The 20,844-nt window shown below is 49.3% G+C and overlaps 1 protein-coding gene across 1 annotated transcript in view; it reads right to left on the bottom strand.

The window, feature by feature from the left end:
- Positions 1-20,844, bottom strand: part of CSMD2 (CUB and Sushi multiple domains 2) — a 575,735-nt gene that overhangs the window by 359,381 nt on the left and 195,510 nt on the right. Inside the window, exon 5 of the mRNA XM_074376903.1 lies at positions 8,914-9,121. Within this exon, the coding sequence (XP_074233004.1) occupies positions 8,914-9,121 (208 nt within the window). The remainder of the gene's footprint in view (positions 1-8,913; positions 9,122-20,844) is intronic.

The following is a 20,844-nucleotide window of genomic DNA, read 5'->3' as shown; positions in this document are numbered from 1 at the left end:
ATCACTGGAAGGCAGATCATGCTAGTATGAGGGGCCTCTGGAAGGGCCCCGAACAACTCCTTCCACCTGTCTTGGAGGCACCATCAGGCGTCTGGCAGCTTCTCCAGCGAGGTCGAGAAGAGCATCTTGTTGTCTGGTGCCCTTCACGGGCCTGGCACAGGCCGCCACGCCGACGCCGCGCTCATTATCGACCTGTTGCGCGCGCGCAGTCAGACCCACGGTGGGCAGGCCAGCTGCCCGAACGCGGCTTCCCACGCACACCACTCTGCCGCCCCGCTAGCTCTCGTGGAGCCGCTGGGCCGACAGCGGGCACCCCCGGCTCACTTCCTGCCCCTTCCAGCGGCGGCTCATGTTCTCTTTCTGAGAGCAAGCTCTCACCCATGCAGAGCAGGAAGTCCCGCTGACGCTCCGTGGAGCGTGTGGGAGCCCCGGCCCCCGTTCTCCAGCTCTCTGGACGTATTCGGCCAGCAGCATGCCAGGGCACTAAGCCTCTCCTACAGCTCGGCGGCGGCGGAGCTGCTAACGCTACATCCAGCTCCGACAGGAGCCCAAGATGAGATTTTAAAGGGCTGGTTATTTATGGCCTGGCTCCTGACGGATACAACAGATGTAATTTCATGGGCTCTATCAGAAGAGAACGGCTTCTTGGGCTGGCTTAAAGCATGGTGACGTGGCAGGGAAGGAGAGGGAAGCAGGAGTGTCACAGATCCATGCAGAGGCAGAAAGTTCTGCGTCGCGGCTGGAATAGGCCCATCTCCTTACTGGCTCCAGGTGCCATTGGGTTTAGCAGCCTCAGACATGTACCATCTCTGCTGCTTCCTGAGCATCTCTGCCAGCCTGAGACCTTGACCTTGCCTTGCTCCTGACATTCAAACAGGCTGAAACCCCGGAGGACAGGCATAGGCCTACACCACTTCTATATATGAAGTTCAAGGGACAACAGGGCATTGTGATGATGGGCCTTTGCATGTGCAATTCCCTCTGCCTGAAATGCTGATCCCCGAGTTCCTCCCATGGTGGCTCCTCCTCAATTGTCAGGTCTCAATCTTAAATCCTACCCTCTCAGAGAGGCCTCCCCTGACCCATTTCTCTTAATAAGGTCTCCACTGCTATTGTTCCTCATCCTGTTCATTTCTTTCATGGCACTCATCAGACGTGTATGGCTCCCCCAGGTAGACCAGAAGTCCCACAAAGCTAGCAGCTTTGTCTCCTCTGCTGTTGTATGTCCAGTGCCAAGCTCAATGTCAGACAATACAAGGGCCTAAGTAGTCTGAATGAATGAATGATGCTGGAAAGAGGTTGGTGATAAAGTTGGAGATGGCAGGGCTGACCGTGATGTTGAAGGAGAGACTGCTGACGGAGATAATGCTGGTGTGGATCCTAAAGATGACTTCTCCCGGCCAGAGTATTTACTAAACACCAGACTTTTCAGCTATAGCTACTGATGTCCTGTGACCATCTCCACTAGTCTTACCCCAAAGACTGTGTATCACTAATCAAAGGCACCACTGTCCCTGTATCCAGGCTCATCTCCTTTCCTGCTGTGGCCATAACTTCCCTCCCCATGCCCATTTTGTGCCAAGGGCAGGGGCTGAGGGGGGCAGTGAGCATCAGCATTCCCCACTCCACCCCAGCCCTGCTCCTCCACTGTACTCCTCTGTTCAGTAAATGATCCTAACATAGTCTTCTAGCCAGAAATTTGGGTATTAACCCAGACTCCTCCCCTTCCTTCATTCCTCCTGTCCAGTGAAGTCCACAGGGCAGTGGATTCTGTATCTGAGATGTTTTCTGATGTCACCCCCTCTGCTTCATCCTTTTACAACTGCCATAACTCAAGGCTGTATGGTCTCTTACCTGAGTGGTCACAAAGTTTTATAGCTGGTTTCTGAGCCTTCTACTTGGACCCAATTAAAATTCAGGATGATTATATTACTCCTCTGCTGAAAGCACTTCAGTAGCTTTTTACAGTCTCTGGAATCCTCTCCCAGCTCATGAACACGGGGACAACGTTCTTCACGACCCACACTCTTCCTGTGCTCATCTCTGGCCTGTATCCCACCCATGGTCTCTTGTACCCTGCATCCCACTTGCAATGCTCCAAATGCGCCAGAACTCTTTCCTGCTCCATGCTGGTGGCAAACTTTTATGCACCTCTCTGTTCAACTCAAAAGTCACCCCCTCTCAGACTTATTTATCTGAGTCCTCCCAGGAGCCTCTCCATCGTGACAGGAAGACTGAGAACTTTTCTGGAGGACAGCCTTTGTTTCTGTCTTCCCAGTGACCCCATATTCCTTTGGTAAACCACCACTCCTCCACTCCCAGTCAGAGGTTTGGGCAGGACAGATGGTCATGTGACCTGGGCCTGGCCAATGGGAACATCCTCTAGCTACATTGATGTTGAGAGCTGAGCACATGATTCAATATGGTCCAATGAAGGATCTTCTGAGGGCTTTTGTGGAAGACACACCTTCTTTTTGCTAGAACTGCTAAACCAGTAGGATGGAGGAAACTGATGGTGGTCATCTCTGCTACCTCATGGGGAAAGCTTGCCTGAGAGTGAAGCCGATCCACTGGAGAGCAAAGCTGTGGAAGGACTGTGGATGGCATTATTTGCTCACCTTGATCCAACAGTGCCTGAAGCCAATCCCTGGACTTCTCTGTTATAGAAGCTAATACATTCTCTTTTTAGCTTGAGTCAGCTGGAGATGGGTTTCTATTTCTTGGCCCAAAAGAAACCTAGCTATTACATTTCTTTTTCTTAGCCCCTATGGAAAATTCTGTATACCTCTTAAAAAAGTACTTAACATATGAAGTTGTAAAGCATTTAATTATATCCTGCCACTTCATCCTGACTGTGAGCTCCAGGGTCCTACATGGTGCATGGCTATTACATAAACATTTATGGAGTAAATAAATAACTCCTTTGGGATGGGACTATGTCTTTGTCTAGCACTTTCCTAGCACCTGGGAAAGCCTAGTTCATAGAAGGCTCTCAGTAAATGATTACTGAAAATAAATAGGGAAAAAGTAACAAAGAATGAAAATGATCTAAATCAATGGTTTGACAAAGTATATGTGAATGAATAAATAAGTGAATAGTTATTATTAACAAATCCCCAGTGGCATGCTGTTCTCATTCTAATTATATCTGAATCTAATGACTCCTGAATGAAATATCTAGTTAAAAGTTGCTGAGATCAAATGATTCTAGTTGGCTCAAATTCCATGTGTGAAATGCTTAATAATTAAAACATGGTCTTTCAAGAGGAGAAAGAGTGTTTCTGGCAAAATTTCCAATCTGTATGCCTGAAAAGTAGATGGGAGTTTTTGTATCCCCACCTATAAAAAACAAAAACATACAAATGAAGGAGAATGCAGTAAAGAAAACCCCTCAAAGTTGAATCTGAAGAGTAGGTAGAACCTGCTTTCCAGGGAAATTCTTTTTTCAAAAACAGCCTGGGTGGGATCACCAAGAATGGTCCTGATGAGGCTCCAAGTTGCTGGAGATGCTTCATCTCCCCCTCTTCCCCTTGAAGAGTAAGTCCCTGCCTCTGGTCTCCATCCCAGGACAATGATTCCTACTATGAGCCAGGGAGCAGTTTATGTGTTAGCCCTTTCAACATGCTTTTGTAGATTAGTAAGATGAACCCTGTATTTCAGATGAGGAAACTGAGGTTCAGAGAGGTTAGTAAATATCTCAAGATTACACAACCATTAAGAGGTGGATCTGGGTTTTGAGCCCAAATCGATTAGATGCCAAGACGCAGGCTCAATGCCTAATCCTGGAGACACTGCACAGACCTCTCCCGTGTTCTTGGGGGCGGGGTGTGGGGGCACATTTGGCTCTCTCTCCTTCCTTGTCACCCAGAGGAAGTGCCTGGAGAGAGTTAAGCAGGAGGCAGAGGGAGGAGGGAAGAGATGCTGGGTGGACTTCAATTCACTGATTTTCTCCACAGTGGAGAGGCCAGCTCTGTAATGGGCTAGCAGTTCTCTCTCCTTATGATAACATTATCCTGATTTCCTCGGGGACCCAGACCCTGGGTTTTAAGAGAGTCTTCTGCATTCCCCAGTCCCAGCACTCCAAGAAGTCCAGGAACTTAGGAGAAACTTGAGCAACAGTGAGAGTATTTTCCTAGAATTGGAGGGGAAGGAATAGGGCTCTAGGAAGGTCACAGCCAACGGACTGGGTCAGAGTGGAAGAAAGACCACCACCCTCAGGAAGGATCAGTGAGAGAGAACCTGGCCCCTAAGTTGAGTTCAGTGAACTAGAGCTAGAAGTATGTGTGGGTAAGGGGGTTTGACTTGCTGGTGTGTATATGATGGTGAGTTGGAGGGGTGTGTGTCAGGGCTGATTTGGCTGTGTGTGCGGGTGTGTCTGTGTGTCTGGGGAATAATACCAAATCTACTGTCTGGATTGCAACTCTCAGTCAATTCAAACCCAGCTTTTGCTCACGGTCAATCACACACACACAAAAAAGGCAATTAACTTTAGGGAGAGTAAGCCTACGATACTTGGGAACTTCTCAGCATGTCAGAGTTGCAGCGTTCAGTGTTCACCATAGTAACAGCCTTCTCCTGCTCAAAACAGATATTGTCGGATTCCCAGAGGCCAGCCATGGACGGGCAAAACAGGAAGCAGGAGTCCATTGACTGCTACGCACACATCACGGGACTTTGCAGTCCTGGGCCTGCGCCGCTGCTGTGTGTGCTTCTCCCACCCCGCCCCGCATTATGGCAGTGTAATTGATTACATCCTGTCACATCTTTGTCTTTGATTGTCCTTTGTTTTAGGAAATAATGTCTGAGGAGGCGGCGGGTTTTTTTTTTTCTTATATCCTATTTGACAAAATTAAAAACTATCAACCCGATGTTTCCCCAATTGTTTGGAAATTTTACTAGTCCAAGAAATCCAAACCACTGGAAAGCCTAATTTAAACCTTAAAAATAATTTGTATCCCACTTAGGGGAGGAGAAGAGTGTGGAAACTGAGTCAAGGACAGTCCGAATCACCCCCTTCACCCCCCACCGCTTCTCAATGAACGGGAATCTCCTATCTGATAAGGAAAACAGTGGATTTTTTCTCTCAAAAGTGTCTCTGTTTTCTCAACAGGTGAAAGGATGCCCAGTTATCCAAATTCATCTTTTCTAAGAGGATCTGCTGTCTTTCTGTGCCTTGGCGCAGAACTCAAGTGAACACCCCAAAGTCTTCAAGTGTGCTGGTAAGAGCCATGGGCTCATAAGACAGGGGCACCCTATTTTCACAGGAATCTGGGGATCTGTACAGGAGAGGGGCTGGGGAGAGAGCAGGTTCTTCACACATACGTCCTGGGCCTCCAAGTCTGTTTACCTGTAACTACTGTGCAGGTATAAATCAGAACCACAAATGCATCCTGCCTGGCAATGGTGACGCCAGCCCTGTAAATAATTATAATTTAATCTTACAACAAAGAGTTCTGAATGACTCCCTTAATGATTTCCTCTGCTTAATTCCTTCCCCACAGAGGGACTTAATGGGAAAAGGAATACTCTTTCAGATTTGTTTCACTCCAGAAGTTTGGACAATCATGTAGACTCACACCTCGGGGGCATGTGGGAGACCATTTGGCCTACAGTTAAACAAGTGAGTCAAAGGGGCCTTGGGACTGCGAGGGAGGAAACTGGTGAGGATGTTCATCGTGGTGTCTATTTACGGAAGTGAAAACCTAGGAATAACCAATCAAGAGATCTGCCTGAGTAAATTGTGTCAGCCTCGCCAGGGAACGCCACACAGCCACGGCAATCCTTCACAAACGGAGCATGACGCAGTGTGCTGACCTGGCTAAGAAGATGGGCTTTCGAGTGCAGCTGAACTGGGGCTGAATCCCAGCTCTGCTCCTTCCTAGCTGTGTGACTTCACGCAAATGACATGACCTCTCTGGGCCTCATTTTCCTCATCTGTACAAGGAGGAAGATTACATTACTTACTTCATAGAAGAAGAAATGAAATTACAGCTGTAAGAACTTATAACCAGCCTGCCACATGCTGATAATAAATACTCAACAAATACTGTTTACTTACTAAATTAGTATTATCACATCTATTATATTTTGGAGGCATCTGTAATGATGTAGGAAAAAATTTCATGATACAATGTTAAGTTTAAAATACGTAACTACAGATATACTTTAAGATCCTAATTTTGTAATATTTTAATATTAATTTAAAAAATTAAATTATCAAAGTTAGCTGGCTTTAACAGTTTATGTTAAATGAATATAATTAATATAAATTATAATAAATAACTGGAAAGGAGATAACTGCCATGAATTACAAAAAGAATAAACACAAAATTGTAAAAGAAGACATCTAAATCATTAAGAGTGGGAGAGGGAAGCAAGGAAAGTCACTGTGGAAAACAGTATGGAGATTCCTCAAAAGACTAGGAATAGACTAACCATATGACCCAGGAATCCCACTCCTGGGCATATATCCAGAAGGAACCCTACTTCAAAAAGCCACCTGCACCCCAATGTTCATAGCAGCACTATTTACAATAGCCAAGGCATGGAAACAGCCTAAATGTCCATCAACAGATGACTGAATAAAGAAGATGTGGTATATTTATACAATGGAATACTATTCAGCCACAAAAACTGACAACATAATGCCATTTGCAGCAACATGGATGTTCCTGGAGAATGTCATTCTAAGTGAAGTAAGCCAGAAAGAGAAAGAAAAATACCATATGAGATCGCTCATATGAGGAATCTAAAAAAAAAAAACAAAACAAAGCATAAATACAAAACAGAAACAGACTCAGACTAGAATACAAACTTGTGGTTGCCAAGGGGGCAGGGGGGTTGGAAGGGACAGACTGGGATTTCAAACTGTAGAATAGATAAACAAGGTTATACTGTATAGCACAGGGAAGTACATACAAGATCTTGTGGTAGCTCATAGCGAAGAAAAAAAAAGTGACAATGAATATATATATGTTCATGTATAACTGAAAAATTGTGCTCTACACTAGAATTTGACACAACGTTGTAAAATGACTATTACTCAATAAAAAATGTAAAAAGTGAAAAAAAGAATAAATAAAAAAATAAAAAATTAAATTATCAAAGCTAGCTGGCTTTATAGTTTATATTAAATAAATATAATTAGTATAAATTATAATAAAAATATAAAATATATTTATGAATATAAATATAAAATATATTTATAAACATAGATATAAAACATTTAAAAACAGATGTAAAATATATTCATAAATATAAATATAACAATAAATACTATAATATAAATAATATATACTAAACATAAATATTTAAAATAAATATAATAAATAAAATTAATTTAATTTTAATAAGTGGCCAGCTAGCTTGATCGAGGCAAAGCAAAAAGGCCAAAGGGGCCTTATTCATTTCTCTGAACCTTCTTATATTTTCTATCTTTTCTATAAGGAGCATATGTATTACACTTACAATCAGAAAAATGGGTATTTTACAAAAAGAGGCAGGGGGACAGGTCTTCAGGCTGTGCAGGTCCCTGGGAGTCCAGTTCAGAGCGGAGTCGTCTAGCCTTTCACCAGCCCCGAGCACCAAGCCACTGTCCCTGAGCTGGTTTACAGAACACCAACCTCCACGCAGCAGTTTATGCCTTCGGCTCACCTGAGCTTCTCTCAGCACCCCTTCCAGGGTAGTAAATGACCTGACCTGGCCAAGATCACGTGACAAGCTCATGTCGCCAAGGTCTTCTGACTCCCAGGTTGGCTCGCCTTGCACTGCCCCCAAAGCTCAGAGTTTTGGGAGGAGTCTGTTTCCACATTATTCCTCTCCAATAGTCATACTTGGCTCCTATCATGTGTTTGTCTGAGTTTCTCACCCTCAAAGGGCCATGACTTACTCAACTGGCCTTTCCATCACATAGCGGGAAACCAGATACAAAAGAGGTGTTCTATATAAATGGACACTGGTTTCTTCCTCCCCAGCCCACTGACTGCCGTATCTGTCTCCCCCAGGCACCGTCCAGCCCTGACTCTTGCAGCCACCACTATCTGCTTTGCTCGGAGCCCTCGGTTACACCTCCTCTGTCCTCAGTCCCCGGCACTGCGCAGTAGTGCAGGCTGTATAGACGCATAACTGAGCACATCCTTCTTTTGGCTCCTGATGTGCTGACACAGGTCCCCCAGGGCCCTGGTCCTGATAACAGAGACACAAGGAGAATACGAGAGCGTTCTGAACACCACACCACCACTCTCGAGGCTTGTCACCAAACAGGAAGCCAGATGCTCCCCAAGCCAACCTCAGCTTGGGGTGCCCCGTGTGTCCCAGTCTGGGAGACAACAGGCAACTAAAGCCGCTCAGCCTTTGTCATCCCTCTCCTCCCAAACCCATCAACACCGGGAGTCTCCACGGCGGCGGAGCACACTGCACAGCAGCCATCACTTTGTGGTAAAGCCGGAACGATAGGGAGAAGGTTCATCCTTCCCACAGAAACTGAGACATAATGCCTTTCCCATCTCAGAGCCCTGGCAGTGGGAAAAACAACTGCCGCTTAAGGTCCTCTTCCCCTTGTTGGATGCTGTGAGTATGTCTTCCAGAATTGGAACAATACTTCAAATCATTGCACTGAGACCCTGTCCACATCCTAAGATCAGAACATTGTTAATCTTAATGCAAGTTACTCAACCAAGGCCCGTCTTGAAATTTTTCAGCAAGGACATGCTTCAAATCAGATACCAAAATCACTATAAAAATTTGCCCCGGCTCTGAAAACTCAGTGATTTCTCACTACGATGAGAGGAAGACTCTCCAACAATGGGTTTAGGAAGTGGCCAAGGGGCCTTGGGCTGCAGGTCCAGGTACTGAGGGGCCTGCCTCCCAGGGAGCCACCATGGTGGGGGACAGGGGCAGGGACCATGTGCTTACCAGAGGGAGGAGCCTTCGGTCCCCGTGACTTCCAGAAAGTCGTAACCATCCTCCAGCTGGAAGTCAATAAAGACCAGTGCGATGGTGTCCCCCAGCTCGGCCAGGATGGTCCAGGTGCAGTCGGCATTGTTATGGTACTCCGCGGGGAAGTGCGGGCTGGAGATGATGCCGCTCTGGCCCCGCAGGGTCCCACCGCACGCATCGTCCGCTGTGGGCACAGAGACAAGAGGCTCACATGAGTTGATCTGGTTCCCAGGCCCTGGTACTTATGGTGTGCTTCACCCATGAGAGGCAGAGTGGGTCCTGGAACATGATGTACAGACAGGATCCTAGTCTGAATTAGCCTAATAAGAATGATACCACAGCCCTTAGCGTGCGCCAGGCCCTGTCCTGAGAATTTGAGATATTATTACTGTAGTTGAACAGATGAGGAAGCCAAGGCACAGGGAGGTTAAGTAACCTGCCTGAGGTCACACAACCAAAGAGCTGAGATTTGAACTTTGACCTTCAGAGCGCATTCTTACCTAGTACACCACACTGCCCCATGATGACCAGGAAGGAAGGCGGAATTGCTGTCACATTTACTTCCATGGTCACAACTATGGTAAATAGGATGTATTTTTCCCAGCAGATCTTAGTAAACCTCAGATATGATGGAATAAAACATCTCCCTGGGGCAAAACTCAAAGGGCATTCCAGGCCCATCATGGCCTGGCCGGATCTCTGCAAGCTTTCTTCCTGCCCTTTGGCCCCAGGCGGGCTCTGTTGTAGCTCTGTGTGTGGTCAGACCTCCTGCCCTCTGTTCACATTGTTCCCTCTGAATAGATGCCCCCTGTCCAGAGCAAGTCTTCTTATACTCTGAGATACAACTCCAACACCGTCTCTTGATAAACCCCATTCCCCCAAGCTGAGTAACCGCTCTCTCCTCTGCTCCCGCAGCAGCGTGTCCGACTTCAGACATGGTGCTTGGCATTGTGTGAATGACCTGTTCACATATCTGTCTGCCGCTCTGGGTTTGGAACTCGCTGGCCATCCCAAGGGCAGGGAACATGTCTTACATATCCCCGCAGCACATCTTGGTGCAGGGTCACTGCTCCGCCCTAAACGCCAGCTGAGACTTAATATTCAGAAACAATGATCCAAGGAACATGCTCTGACATATGATAGTTAAGAGCACTGGCTTTTCAATTACTGCAGGCCTCAGTGTGAATCCCTCTCCTGCTGCTTCTAGCTGGGTGACTTGGCGGAAGTTATCCAAATTTCCTAATCCTGCCCTCCTGGAGCTTGTATGCAAGTGAGTGATTATAATCCACTTAGCATCTGCTGTATTAGAGATATGGACTAAATTACAAAGGAAGGGAAAATGCGACATCAGGGTTCAAATGTGTATCAGAGGCAGCTGAGTAACAATAAAAGCTGATTTACTGAGCACTTACATCATACCAAGCGCTACTGTGACTACTCCATGTATTTCATTTAATTCTTACTATGACCCTATGAAGTACCATTCCCATTTTACAGGTAAGAAAACCAAGGCACAAAGTGATTCAGTTACTTGCCAAAGGTACAGCTTATAGTGATTAAAGAAGCTGGGATTTTAAGCCCAACAGTCTGATTTCAGGGACTATGCTCCTAACCAACACTCTTGTCCCCCAGGAGTTCAAGTCACACTTTGATGTCAGAGATAAAACAGCACATTACTTTGCTTGGGTGAGTCAATTTGGGCAACAAATTAACAGAGATGCCATTAGAGCTGGGTTTGGAAGGATAAATAGGAGTTCACTAGATACAGACGAAATGGAAGGGCATTTAAGAGAAAAGAGAACTAAAGGTCATAAGCGTGGAAGCACAAAAGCACAAGGCATATCTAAGACAAGCAGTTCTGGCTTATCACAGAGTGAACAGAGAAGACAGATGGGCAGTGGTACTGGGCATGCAGAAGGAGCCACATGACAGAGAACACTGGGCCCCAAAAGATATGGAAGCAGAAGACAATACTGGAAAGAAACTGGATTTTAGGGTCATGAAGGTCTAGATTTGAATTTAGGTTCCACAATTTGCCAGCCAAGTGACCTTGGTTGATTTATTTCTGGAAGCTTCATCCTGCTTCCCTGTACACTGGTTTCGTGTGACAACTGAATGGGATGACTACTGTGACAGTACCTGGCATTAGCCAGTGACTGGCATGCGCTAGATGCCCAGCAAATGCCAAGTTCTCCTTTGCCTTCCACTTCATCTTGAAGATCAAAGGCAGTGAAGAAATACGATTATATTTGCATTTTAAAAAGATCACTGTGGCTGTGGCATAGAAGAGGTCTCAGTTGGGGGAGGGGCAGGTGCTTTTGGTAGCACAGAGTCAGTCACCCAAGTCCAGGTGAAGTCAAATGAGATCCGAGCGAAAGCCACGGGGAGGGTGGGGAGAGGACCTACCTGAGAGATGCTGAGGAAGCAGAGTCTACAGGACTAGCAGTTGGAGGGATAAATTCCAGGTTTCAGGTATGAGCATTTCCTCTGGCAGGGAACCCAGGACGGGGGCACCTTGTGGTGTGGAAGGCAAGCAGGGGTCCAGTATTGGACACCGGGGCTGAGCATGTGCAGGCACATCCCAGTGGAGAGATGGAATTAACAGCTGGACGTACAGTAGCAGTGTGGGATGGAGATATATGTGAGTTTATTCAGTGGCCCTGAACTATCCTTACTAAGGTCACGCCACAGGGTCAAGTTCTATTTCAAGAGAATGAACCTGTTTCTAAATGTCAACTCTTAGGTATATACTCAGTAGGTACTCATGAATGTTTCCCTCCTATACCCACTAAACAAGCACCTACTGTGTGCCAAACACCGGGCAAGGATCAGCCCTACGTCATGAAAAGCTTGATTTCATCCTTGCCCCAAGTGTCTCCTAGAGTGGGGGCAGCCAGGCTAGCATGCAGTGGCTCCCTAGAATTGTTAGAACCAAGGTGTGAAGGCGCGGCGACAGCAGATGGGACTCAGGAAGGCTTCACGTGGGAGGCAGCATTTGCGTTGAGCCGTTCATTCATTTAACAAATGTTTATCGAGGGCCTACTGTGTGCCAGATGCTGTTCCAGGTGCTGGGGATTCATCTGCAAATAAAACAAAAATCCCTACCTTCATGGAGCCTCACATTCCAGTTGGAGGGAAACAGATAATACACCAGATAAATAAGTAAGCCGTCTGGTAAATGAGGGGGTGATAAATGCAGAAGGGGTATGGGGAGCATCCTGCACTGAAAGGTGGGGTTTGGACACTGCAAAAAGGAGGGAGTCAGGGAAGGCCTCACTGAGAAGCTGACATCTGAGCCAAGACCTGAAGGAGACAGAGGGAAAGCCAGGTGGGTACCTGGGGGAAAGGCACTCCAGATGGAACAGCACAGACAAAGGCTGTGGTGTGCAGAGACCCGGCACTGTCGCCGAGCATCGGGAGGTCTGAGGGTCCGGGACAGTGGGCGTAAGGAGGAGAGCGCAAGGACGAGGCCCCACGAGGGCCGCAGAGGCCACTGCTAGGGCCGGGCTTTCACTTGTGTGAGAGGAGAAGCCGGTGGAGGGTTCTGAGCAGACGACACGATCTGGTTTGTGTATTAACAGGACTCCCTGAGCTGCTGTGGAGACAACGGACCAAAGAGGAAGAGGGCAGAAGCAAGGGGTTTGCAGAGGCTACTGCAATGATTCAGGAGAGCGATGATGGTGGCCTGGACCAGGTGGTACCAAGGCGATGGAGCCAGTGTCTGGCTGCATTCTGAAATCTGAGCTGACAGAATCCACTTCAGTTGAGGGCTGCCTGCCCAGGAGGACTCAGGCAAGAGGGTGTCCTGGACAGAGGAAAGACAAGAGCAAGGTGGCTGCAGGGGTGAGTGTGGCATTTAGGGACTTAGGGCTGTCTGAACTCAAAGGGCTAGGCACAGATGGCAGGGCTGGGCTGGGCGGGAAGGCGAGGGCTGTGCTGTGAAGGGCCTCGGATGCCTAAGAAAGGAGTGAGGTTCTATTGTCCTTCTCCTCATCCTCCTCCTTCTCCCCCCCCCCCTCTTTCGCCACCTCGAATCCAGGTGCCCAGGCCCCGTGAAGGAGGGAGGGAGGGAAAGTAGGCAGCTTTGCCTTGCCAGGCTTTAAATCCAGTTTGCTGGCTATTTGCTTGTTGTAGCAAGCTGCACAGTATTTCCACCCTGGGTATCTCTCTGCCAGGAGTCCATGAAGTCTGACATCCAAGGCAGAGTTTGTCTCCTGATGTAAATAACTTCACCGTGACCATTACCAGGGAGATAAGCAACAGGAGCCAGACAGCGAGCGGGAGGTCTGTCAATGCTGCTCCCACCCAGCAAGCTCTGGGCCTGCCGGCCCCCAACAGTCCTGCACTGGCCCCGTCTACACCAGGTGGAAGTGTCTACACTCCCAGCCACAATGACTCAATCGTGACTGCACTGGAGGTCAGGAAAGTCATGGTGAAAGAAGGGACGCTTAGCTGGGACCTCGAAAAAGCAGTGGGAATGCATGGGAGGGAGGAAAAAAGGGGTTCCTGCAGAGGAAACAGGGCACTGGGAGGCAAGGGGGCCTGAATGGGTGTGGCGTGCTTGGAGAACAGCCACCTTTCTACCAGATGAAAGGTAGGACGCACCAGATGGGTGGTGAGCTCAACGAGACGGAAGGTGGAGTTCAGCTAGAAAGGCCTTGACGGTCATGCTAAAGGCAGGGAGTCTACCCCGCAGGTGTTGGGAGCCTTGCAGGGGTTTCAGCAGCGAGTAAAAGGCCAGGCCTGCCTGAGAAAGACGACTGGTGGACAGATGCTGTGGTTTGAGGGTGTGAGGGTGGCAGGTGTGGACACCGCAATGAGAACAGTGAAGAAGTTGTTCTAGTCATCACAGCCTGAACCCGTGGCCATGGGAGGGAAGAGAAGGAACAGAGGAGATTCAAGAGCCAGGCTAGGGGAGCGGCAAGAGGATGTGGGCTCTACCCGGGAGTGGCCGTGGAGGAGGGGGTGGGAAAGAGGCCCCAAGGTCTCTAATGGGGCAGCGGGGCTGATGATGATGCTTCCATGCTGAGCATGAGTGCCTGAGGGGTAGACAGCGGCTGTGCTCCTGGGCCTGGAGCACAGTGGGGAGAACCCGGCGCCCGAGAGGCCAGGAGTGAGCAGGATGAAGAGGGAACTGGAGTGGAGAAAGCCAGGGACAGAAGCGACATTTAATAAGCATCAGGCAGAAGCAAAGGCACCTGTAAGGAGGCTGAGAAGGAGCAGCTGGGTGAGGAGGACTCCTCGGGTGGAAGCGGTGTCAGGAGTGCTGGGACCCTGAGCCGGCCCCAGCGCTGCACGTGCAGAAGTCTCTCCCGTGCCCTCGTCGGCGCGGTCTCCTTTAATCTGGTCATGCATCCAGATGCCACTGCAGCAGCACGGAAGGCAGGAGGGGAGGCAGGTCTTGGGGAAACATGATGACTCCACAGACTCCCGCCTAGTTCTGGTCTTAGAAACCCAACTAGCTATGCTGTGTTGTCCTCAACCCAACTTGACCGAGACAGTCCTCGTCCTCTCCTCCCACTGAACTCAGCCTTCTTCTGAGCTTCCTGTCTTGGAGGGAGGGTGTCAGCACTATTCACCCCATGCCCCATGCCAGAGGCTGGGGGACGTCTTTGACCCCTCCCCACACCCAGCCAGGGACCAAAGTCTGTCTGTCCTTCTAAGTGGCTCTTGATTCCTCATCTCCCATCTCTACTGCATTGGCTCTAGTCTAAGCCACATCGTGGTCCAAGTCAGCTTCAGCTGTGGAGCCTCCCTCCTGTCTCCAAGCACCCCTCCTGCCCTGGCCAGCTCATTCTTTACACAGAGGTCCAAGTGATCCCCATACGTACAGACCTGATAACGCCATGCCCCTCTGTAGGAACCTTCAACAACTCCACTGTCACTCATAGATAAAGTAGAATTTCGGTGGCTGACAAGGACCTCCCCTCATACTAGCCTCCCTACCTAGTTCCGGTAACCACACTGGCCTCCTCCCAGCTCTTCTGATGCACCAAGCATCTCCCTGCTCAAAGACCTTTGAAAGTGCTGCTTTCTGGAAACTTCTTCCCTAGTTCATTGGGCCTGGCTGGCCCCTCCTCAGCCTTTAGGTCCCAGTCTAAGTGTCACTTCCTCAAAGATCTTTCCAGAAACAGAATACCCCTTCTCCCCATCATACACTTTTAGAGCATCACATATTTTCTCATAATTAACAGATCAGTTCTGTAGTTTGCTGTCTAGACAGTAAACTCCATGAGGGCAGGGGCCATGTCTGTTCTGTCCCCAGCACCTCCCACATTTCCTAGTGCATAGCAGGCACCCAATAAATATCTGTTGAACAATTAAGTGAAACAGAGAAATGAAGCTCAGAAAGGTTCAGTAACCTTCAGAAGGTGATGCAGTAGGTGCCAAGTCAGGATTCCAGGTGAGACTCTCTGGGACCAGGACTGTGGTCTTCTCCACTATGTCACACCTAAAACTGAGCAGGACCATGTGGGATCTTCCCAGGGACAGATCTACCCCCTGCCCCAGGACCTCTCACCTCTTGTTTCCAAAAAAGCTTTAGCCTCCCAGGCCTTCCCTTAGTTCTGAAGAGTACAGTTAATTAGAAAAGTGAGAAAATGCAGAAACAAAGGAAAACAGTCAAACAAGACGAAATAACAATAGTTTAGCCTTAATAAAACAAAGTCAAGGGCCTTTACTTCCTCCTCAAGGGCTATAGATAATATCCTGACCTGGATCCTTGAGTTTCTTTGCAGATACTAAAACCCCTGCCAGGTGGAAGAAGTTAACTGCATGCTGACCATCAGTTCATAGACCCCAACTGGTTGGAACCAGAAGGTTGATGATGTTAACTCCTGAATTACCATTGGTTACCTCTCCACAAGCTGATCAGGCATCTTACAGCCCTCTCCCTCACCTGGCTGTTAAAAAACCGCCCCTGAAAGCCAGCAGGGAGTTCAGGTCTTTTAAACATGAGCTGCCCATTCTCCTCACTTGGCCCTTCAATAAATGCTGTACTTTCCTTCACCACAAAGACTGGCCATGCTGTGCATCAGGCGAGCAGACCCAAGTTTGGTTTAGAAACATGCCTTGCTTGATAGCACTTTGGTGAGCCATCCTGAGATATGCAAACTTCCCAATTTTAGTCAACGATTTCTAGACCGTGCTGGAACGGAGGGAGCTTGAGACCCTGTGGCCAGAGGCACCAGTCTACTCTGAAGACGGCACCTTTGCCGTTGGAGTCTTCCCTGCCTCTTAGGCTGCTCTGACACCCGTGTTCCTGCACTGTCCTGTTATGATTGAAGATGCTGTAAAAGTTGTTTGGAGATTTTTCTCACACTTTAAACAAGGCATCATATTTCATGGTTACAACTTCAGAGTTGTAAAATATAACCTTCAGCTGACACCACACTCCTAAAGTATTAATTTACACTTTCTCCTTTTCTGACAACGGGCATCCTCCATCGCCATTAAGTCATGTAGATTCTGGGGTGCAGTTGTGTTATGCCAATAGCTGCCTTTCCAAGTTTATGACTTTATTTATGACCATCTTTAAGTGCCACTGAAATTCCCCCAATTATCTATAATTTGGAGAACTATCCTTCAGCCCCCTTTGATGTCTCCAGCGGCTCACAAGTTTCAGGTAGGGATGGAGGGACCTGCATCATACTCATCCCTGCAATCCTGGATGCCTAGAAGCTTTGGGGTCCCTGGCACTGGGGTTCTGTCCACACCCTCCCCATCCAGGGCTACTCAGCCTCTGAGGAAGTGAAAGCCTCAATAGGCCCCCTACTGGGGAGAAGCCACCAGCCAACAACTCGAGTGCAAGGTGAGAGAGCCAGGGCATGAGTGCCCCAAAGCCGCCGGTAGTGCCTCCGCTTTCCCTGTACTGTGTCACTCAGTGTCCCTGGCTAAGGTCCCCTGACCTACTCGGCCTCATCTGTCCCCTCTTCTGGGGGCTCAGGATTCTGCCCCTTCATCCTTGGCTGTCCCAGGGACACTCCTTCTTAAAATGAAGAAACTGCTTATTGCCTGAGAGCATTGCTACTTCTGCCACCCCCAGATTCCTTCCTCAGACACCGCCACCCGAGGTGACCTTCCGAGAGGAGGAATGGAGACAGGACACTCTGCTCAGTTAAGTGACTCTTCCCTGCGCACTTTCCTTACAGGCCAGGCGTTGTGCTAAATAGTTCACCTGTGTTTTCTCATTTAATCCTCAAATCGCTTGAAGAGATACGTGTTATGTCACCCACATCTTACAGATGAGGAAACTGAAGCTCAGAGAGTTTTTAAAACCTGCCCACAGTCATAGACAATGGCTACTAAATGTTGGAGGCAGGCTTCAAATCCAGAACACCCTGACTCCAGCCCCACGCCATCATCCCCCTATTTCTCTGCTCTCAGGCTTGGCCACTGTGATGCCAGCCCCGGTGTGGGCTTGGGCGGGCTCCTAGAAGCCCCGGATTCTGGAGAGATTTCCAGGGGTGAAAATCCCCCTCTTGCTCCCCAATCCCTCCACATGAGGGCCTGGGGCAGGGGCTTGGTGCTGCCTCCCCCGCGAGGGCCCAGCCACCCATGCTCAGGTCGAGGTGGGTGAGTCTTCTTCCTAAGAAACCTTGGCCCTGACCCTGAAGCAGCATCTGCCCAGCTGAACCACCTCAGGCCCCTTCCTTGAGGCAACTCCATTAAGGAGAACGTGGGCCAAGTTCAAGAGGAAGGTCAGAGGGGAACCGCAGGAGACTGGCAGTCCCGGGCAGGGGAAGCAACTGGGAGAGGACCAAGCTCTCTGGCCCCGGACCAACCTGCAGGAGCTCTGGAAGTAACGCTGTCATCATGAGTCTCCTGCCATGGGTCACAGGCCACTGTCCTCATCCGCAGCAGACGGCAGTGGCCAAGATCATGGCTGGCAGGCACGCAGACTTGGGTGGAATCCTGACTCCATCCGCCTCTAGCCGTGCGATCACAGGCCAAGCACCTCACTCTCCAGGCCTCAGTTCCCTTGCCTGTAATATCTGCACCTCTGGGGGGTTTTGTGAGGATTAAATGCCAGACCCTCACAGGATCTGGCACATAGTTCATGCCGGATAGATGCTGGCTGGTCGTGGCTGTCAGGATGATGACAGCTACTGAGTCTCATTGAGTCATCACTGTGATCGAGGCCCTCTGCTGCATGCGGAGCGTTCACCAACTCAAGCCACACTTCCTTATGAGTTAAGTACTGTTGTTATTATTACTCACAGCTTAGAAGATGGGGCACAGAGAAGTTGAGTAGCTAGCCCAAAGTCACTCAGCTAATGGGTGTGAGTGGCAAAGCCAGGATTTGAATCCAGGTGATCAGACTCCAGAGCCTGGGTTCTGAACGGTTCTGCTACAGTAATAGTAGTGACAGCAGAGGTGACAGGAGAGGGACTAGGGACCCCAGAGGTAGTAGAGGAACCCTGTAGTTAGGGATGGCATCTGGGCGCCACAGTCCAGGCCAAGGACCCATGCTCAGAATCACTCAAGGTCCACACTGCCTGGCATGATATCTGGCGTTTCTCGCATGTTGTATGATTTGATCAGCACAAGGAGGGTCAGCATGCAGTGCCCAGACCCTCCTGGCTGTCTCCCTCCAGGGGTCTCATCCCTCTCCTGACCTTCCTAGCTCAGAACTGTCCCTGGCTGCAGAAATGATAACCCCACGTGGATGTGTCACAAGCACCTCAAACTTGACCTGGACAGAATGAGCTCTGTTAAACGCCTTTAGGGCACACGCTTCCTGCTCCCTGACCCAGCTGTTCCCATCTTGGTCACAGGCATCCCCACCCTGCCAGCACTTCAGACAGAGCTCAGGAGTCAACCTGACCCTCTGTTCCATCAGCACTTACATGCAATCCATCAGAGAGACTGTCAGCTGTGCCCCCAAAGCACGGCCTCAACCTACTCCTTCCCTCCATTTCTACCACGGCCACCCTTGACTGAGATGCAGCATCTCCAGCCCACGTACCTGCAGTAGCTGCCTCCTAACTGGTTTCCTGCTTGTGCCTCTTGCCATCTACAATCCCTCTTCCTTCTAAGATCCAGAGTGATCACTGGAAAAAAAATTGAGTTCAACTGCACCATTCCTCTGCTTAAAACTCTTCCCAGGCTCCTTCCTGAACTTAGAACTGAAGCCAAACTTCTTGTCCTGCTTCACCACAGCCCCACCCACTCCCCTCGCCTCCTCCCCTGACTCCACTTTGCCACATGGGCCTGTTTTCTGTTCCTCTAACATGTCAAGCTCTCTCCTGCCTCAGGGCCTTTGCACCTGCTGTTTCTTTTGTCGGGAATGCCCTTCCCCAGGTCTTCATGGAACAGGCCCCTGGTCATTCAGAACTCAGTTCCAATGTCACCTCCTCAGAGAGTCGTCTCCCGACAGTTCCCTCAAAAGCAGCCTTCCTTGTCACTAGCTGCTTCCTTCTCCTCATCATTCCCAGTGTGATCTGAAATTTGGTTTTTGTCTGTTTTCTGCCTCCCAGATGGTAAATGGTAAACTCCATGATCATGGAACTTGGTCTAACTTGTTTATCACTGCGATTTCTCTGTGTCTGGAACAATATCTGGCACTTAATAGGCAGTTAATAAATATAGATTGAGTCAATGACTGGCTGGCACACAGTAGGCACTCAATCAAAAGTTGTTGAATCCTGAATGAATGAACGAGTTAGCAATCGACACTTTAAGGCCACTACTCATGCCTTCGCTTTAAAACTCAGAGAGGTTTAGCGGCACACCCGTGACCCACAGCTCTGAGCTGGCATGGCTAGTGTGCAATGTAGGCCTGTTTGATTCCATGTTCTTTCTGGGCCTGACACACTTCTCCTGTCTCATGTTCTGCAGATTCCACCCCCGGGGCTAGAAAACTTAGAATGCAGCTGGGCACTTGCCATCCCAAATGCCCGTTTCCCTGGGTTGGGGGCAGCCTGTAGGGTTTGGCTTGGACGTCAGAGGCCAAGTCTTTCTTGTTAGGCTGCTTTCTCTCCACCACTTGCCTCTCAGCCCCCAGCACATCTCAACCCCATTCCTTCCCCACACAGCCTCTTAGACTCAAGGCCATTGCCCCTCACAAGTCAGAGGCCGGCTGCTGAAATCCACATGGTCTTCCTTCTTGCAGATCAGAGGTTCTGCAAGGTCCAGACCTCCCAGGGACCTCGGCCTTTGAAAAGGTGCCAGTGACACCGAGTGAAGGGAGAGCCTGCCTCCTTCCCTCTGCCAGCTGGGCCAAGACTTGATGGGCCAGTAGCCTTGGGATGGGCCTCGTTGGAGGTCAGACTCACACCTGCTCTGTCCCCAGAGCCCCACTGGTCCCCATTCCCTCTTGGTCTGGGCTATGTCTCCAGACCAAGCCCACCTTTCAGCCAAGCAGGTGTCATTTCCTGTTTGAGTCAGAGGAACCTCCAACCTGCTCTGGGAAGCCTTGGACCCAAAGAGCTGGTGTGACTCTGAGCTGCAGGGCAGGTGGGCTAACCCAGGCCAGTATCTTCCCTTTCTGGCTCGTATGCCTACATCGTCCTGATGGAGAATTAGACCCATCCAGCCATCCGTTCACGCAGCAAATATTTACGGACCATTGCCCAGTGGATGAAGTTTATCCACTCACAGATGCCAGCCCTTGAGAGTTCTACATGAGAGAAAGAAAGGCCAAAAGGCTTTAATTCTCCCCGAGTCTGAGCCCGTTAACTCTGGCATGACCGCCGCTCCTGGCACCGCGCGCACACGAGGAACATCCTCCGCTCCTCTGAGCTTGGTCTCTAAGGAAGGGCAGTTTGGAAAGGCACTTTCAGAAAATCGCAGACTTTACTGAGGATGTTTCTCAGGCTATTTTTGCAGAGTGTGGTGAATTGAAATAGAGAAAAGGACCCAAAATGCAGGGAGTGGGGGGACATCGGGGCTCCGATAGTGGGATAG

The sequence above is a fragment of the Camelus bactrianus genome, chromosome 13 (genome assembly GCF_048773025.1).
Source record: "Camelus bactrianus isolate YW-2024 breed Bactrian camel chromosome 13, ASM4877302v1, whole genome shotgun sequence".
NCBI lineage: Eukaryota > Metazoa > Chordata > Mammalia > Artiodactyla > Camelidae > Camelus > Camelus bactrianus.
The sequence above is the reverse complement of the archived record's forward strand: the minus strand, read 5'-3'. Positions and strand labels throughout refer to the sequence as shown.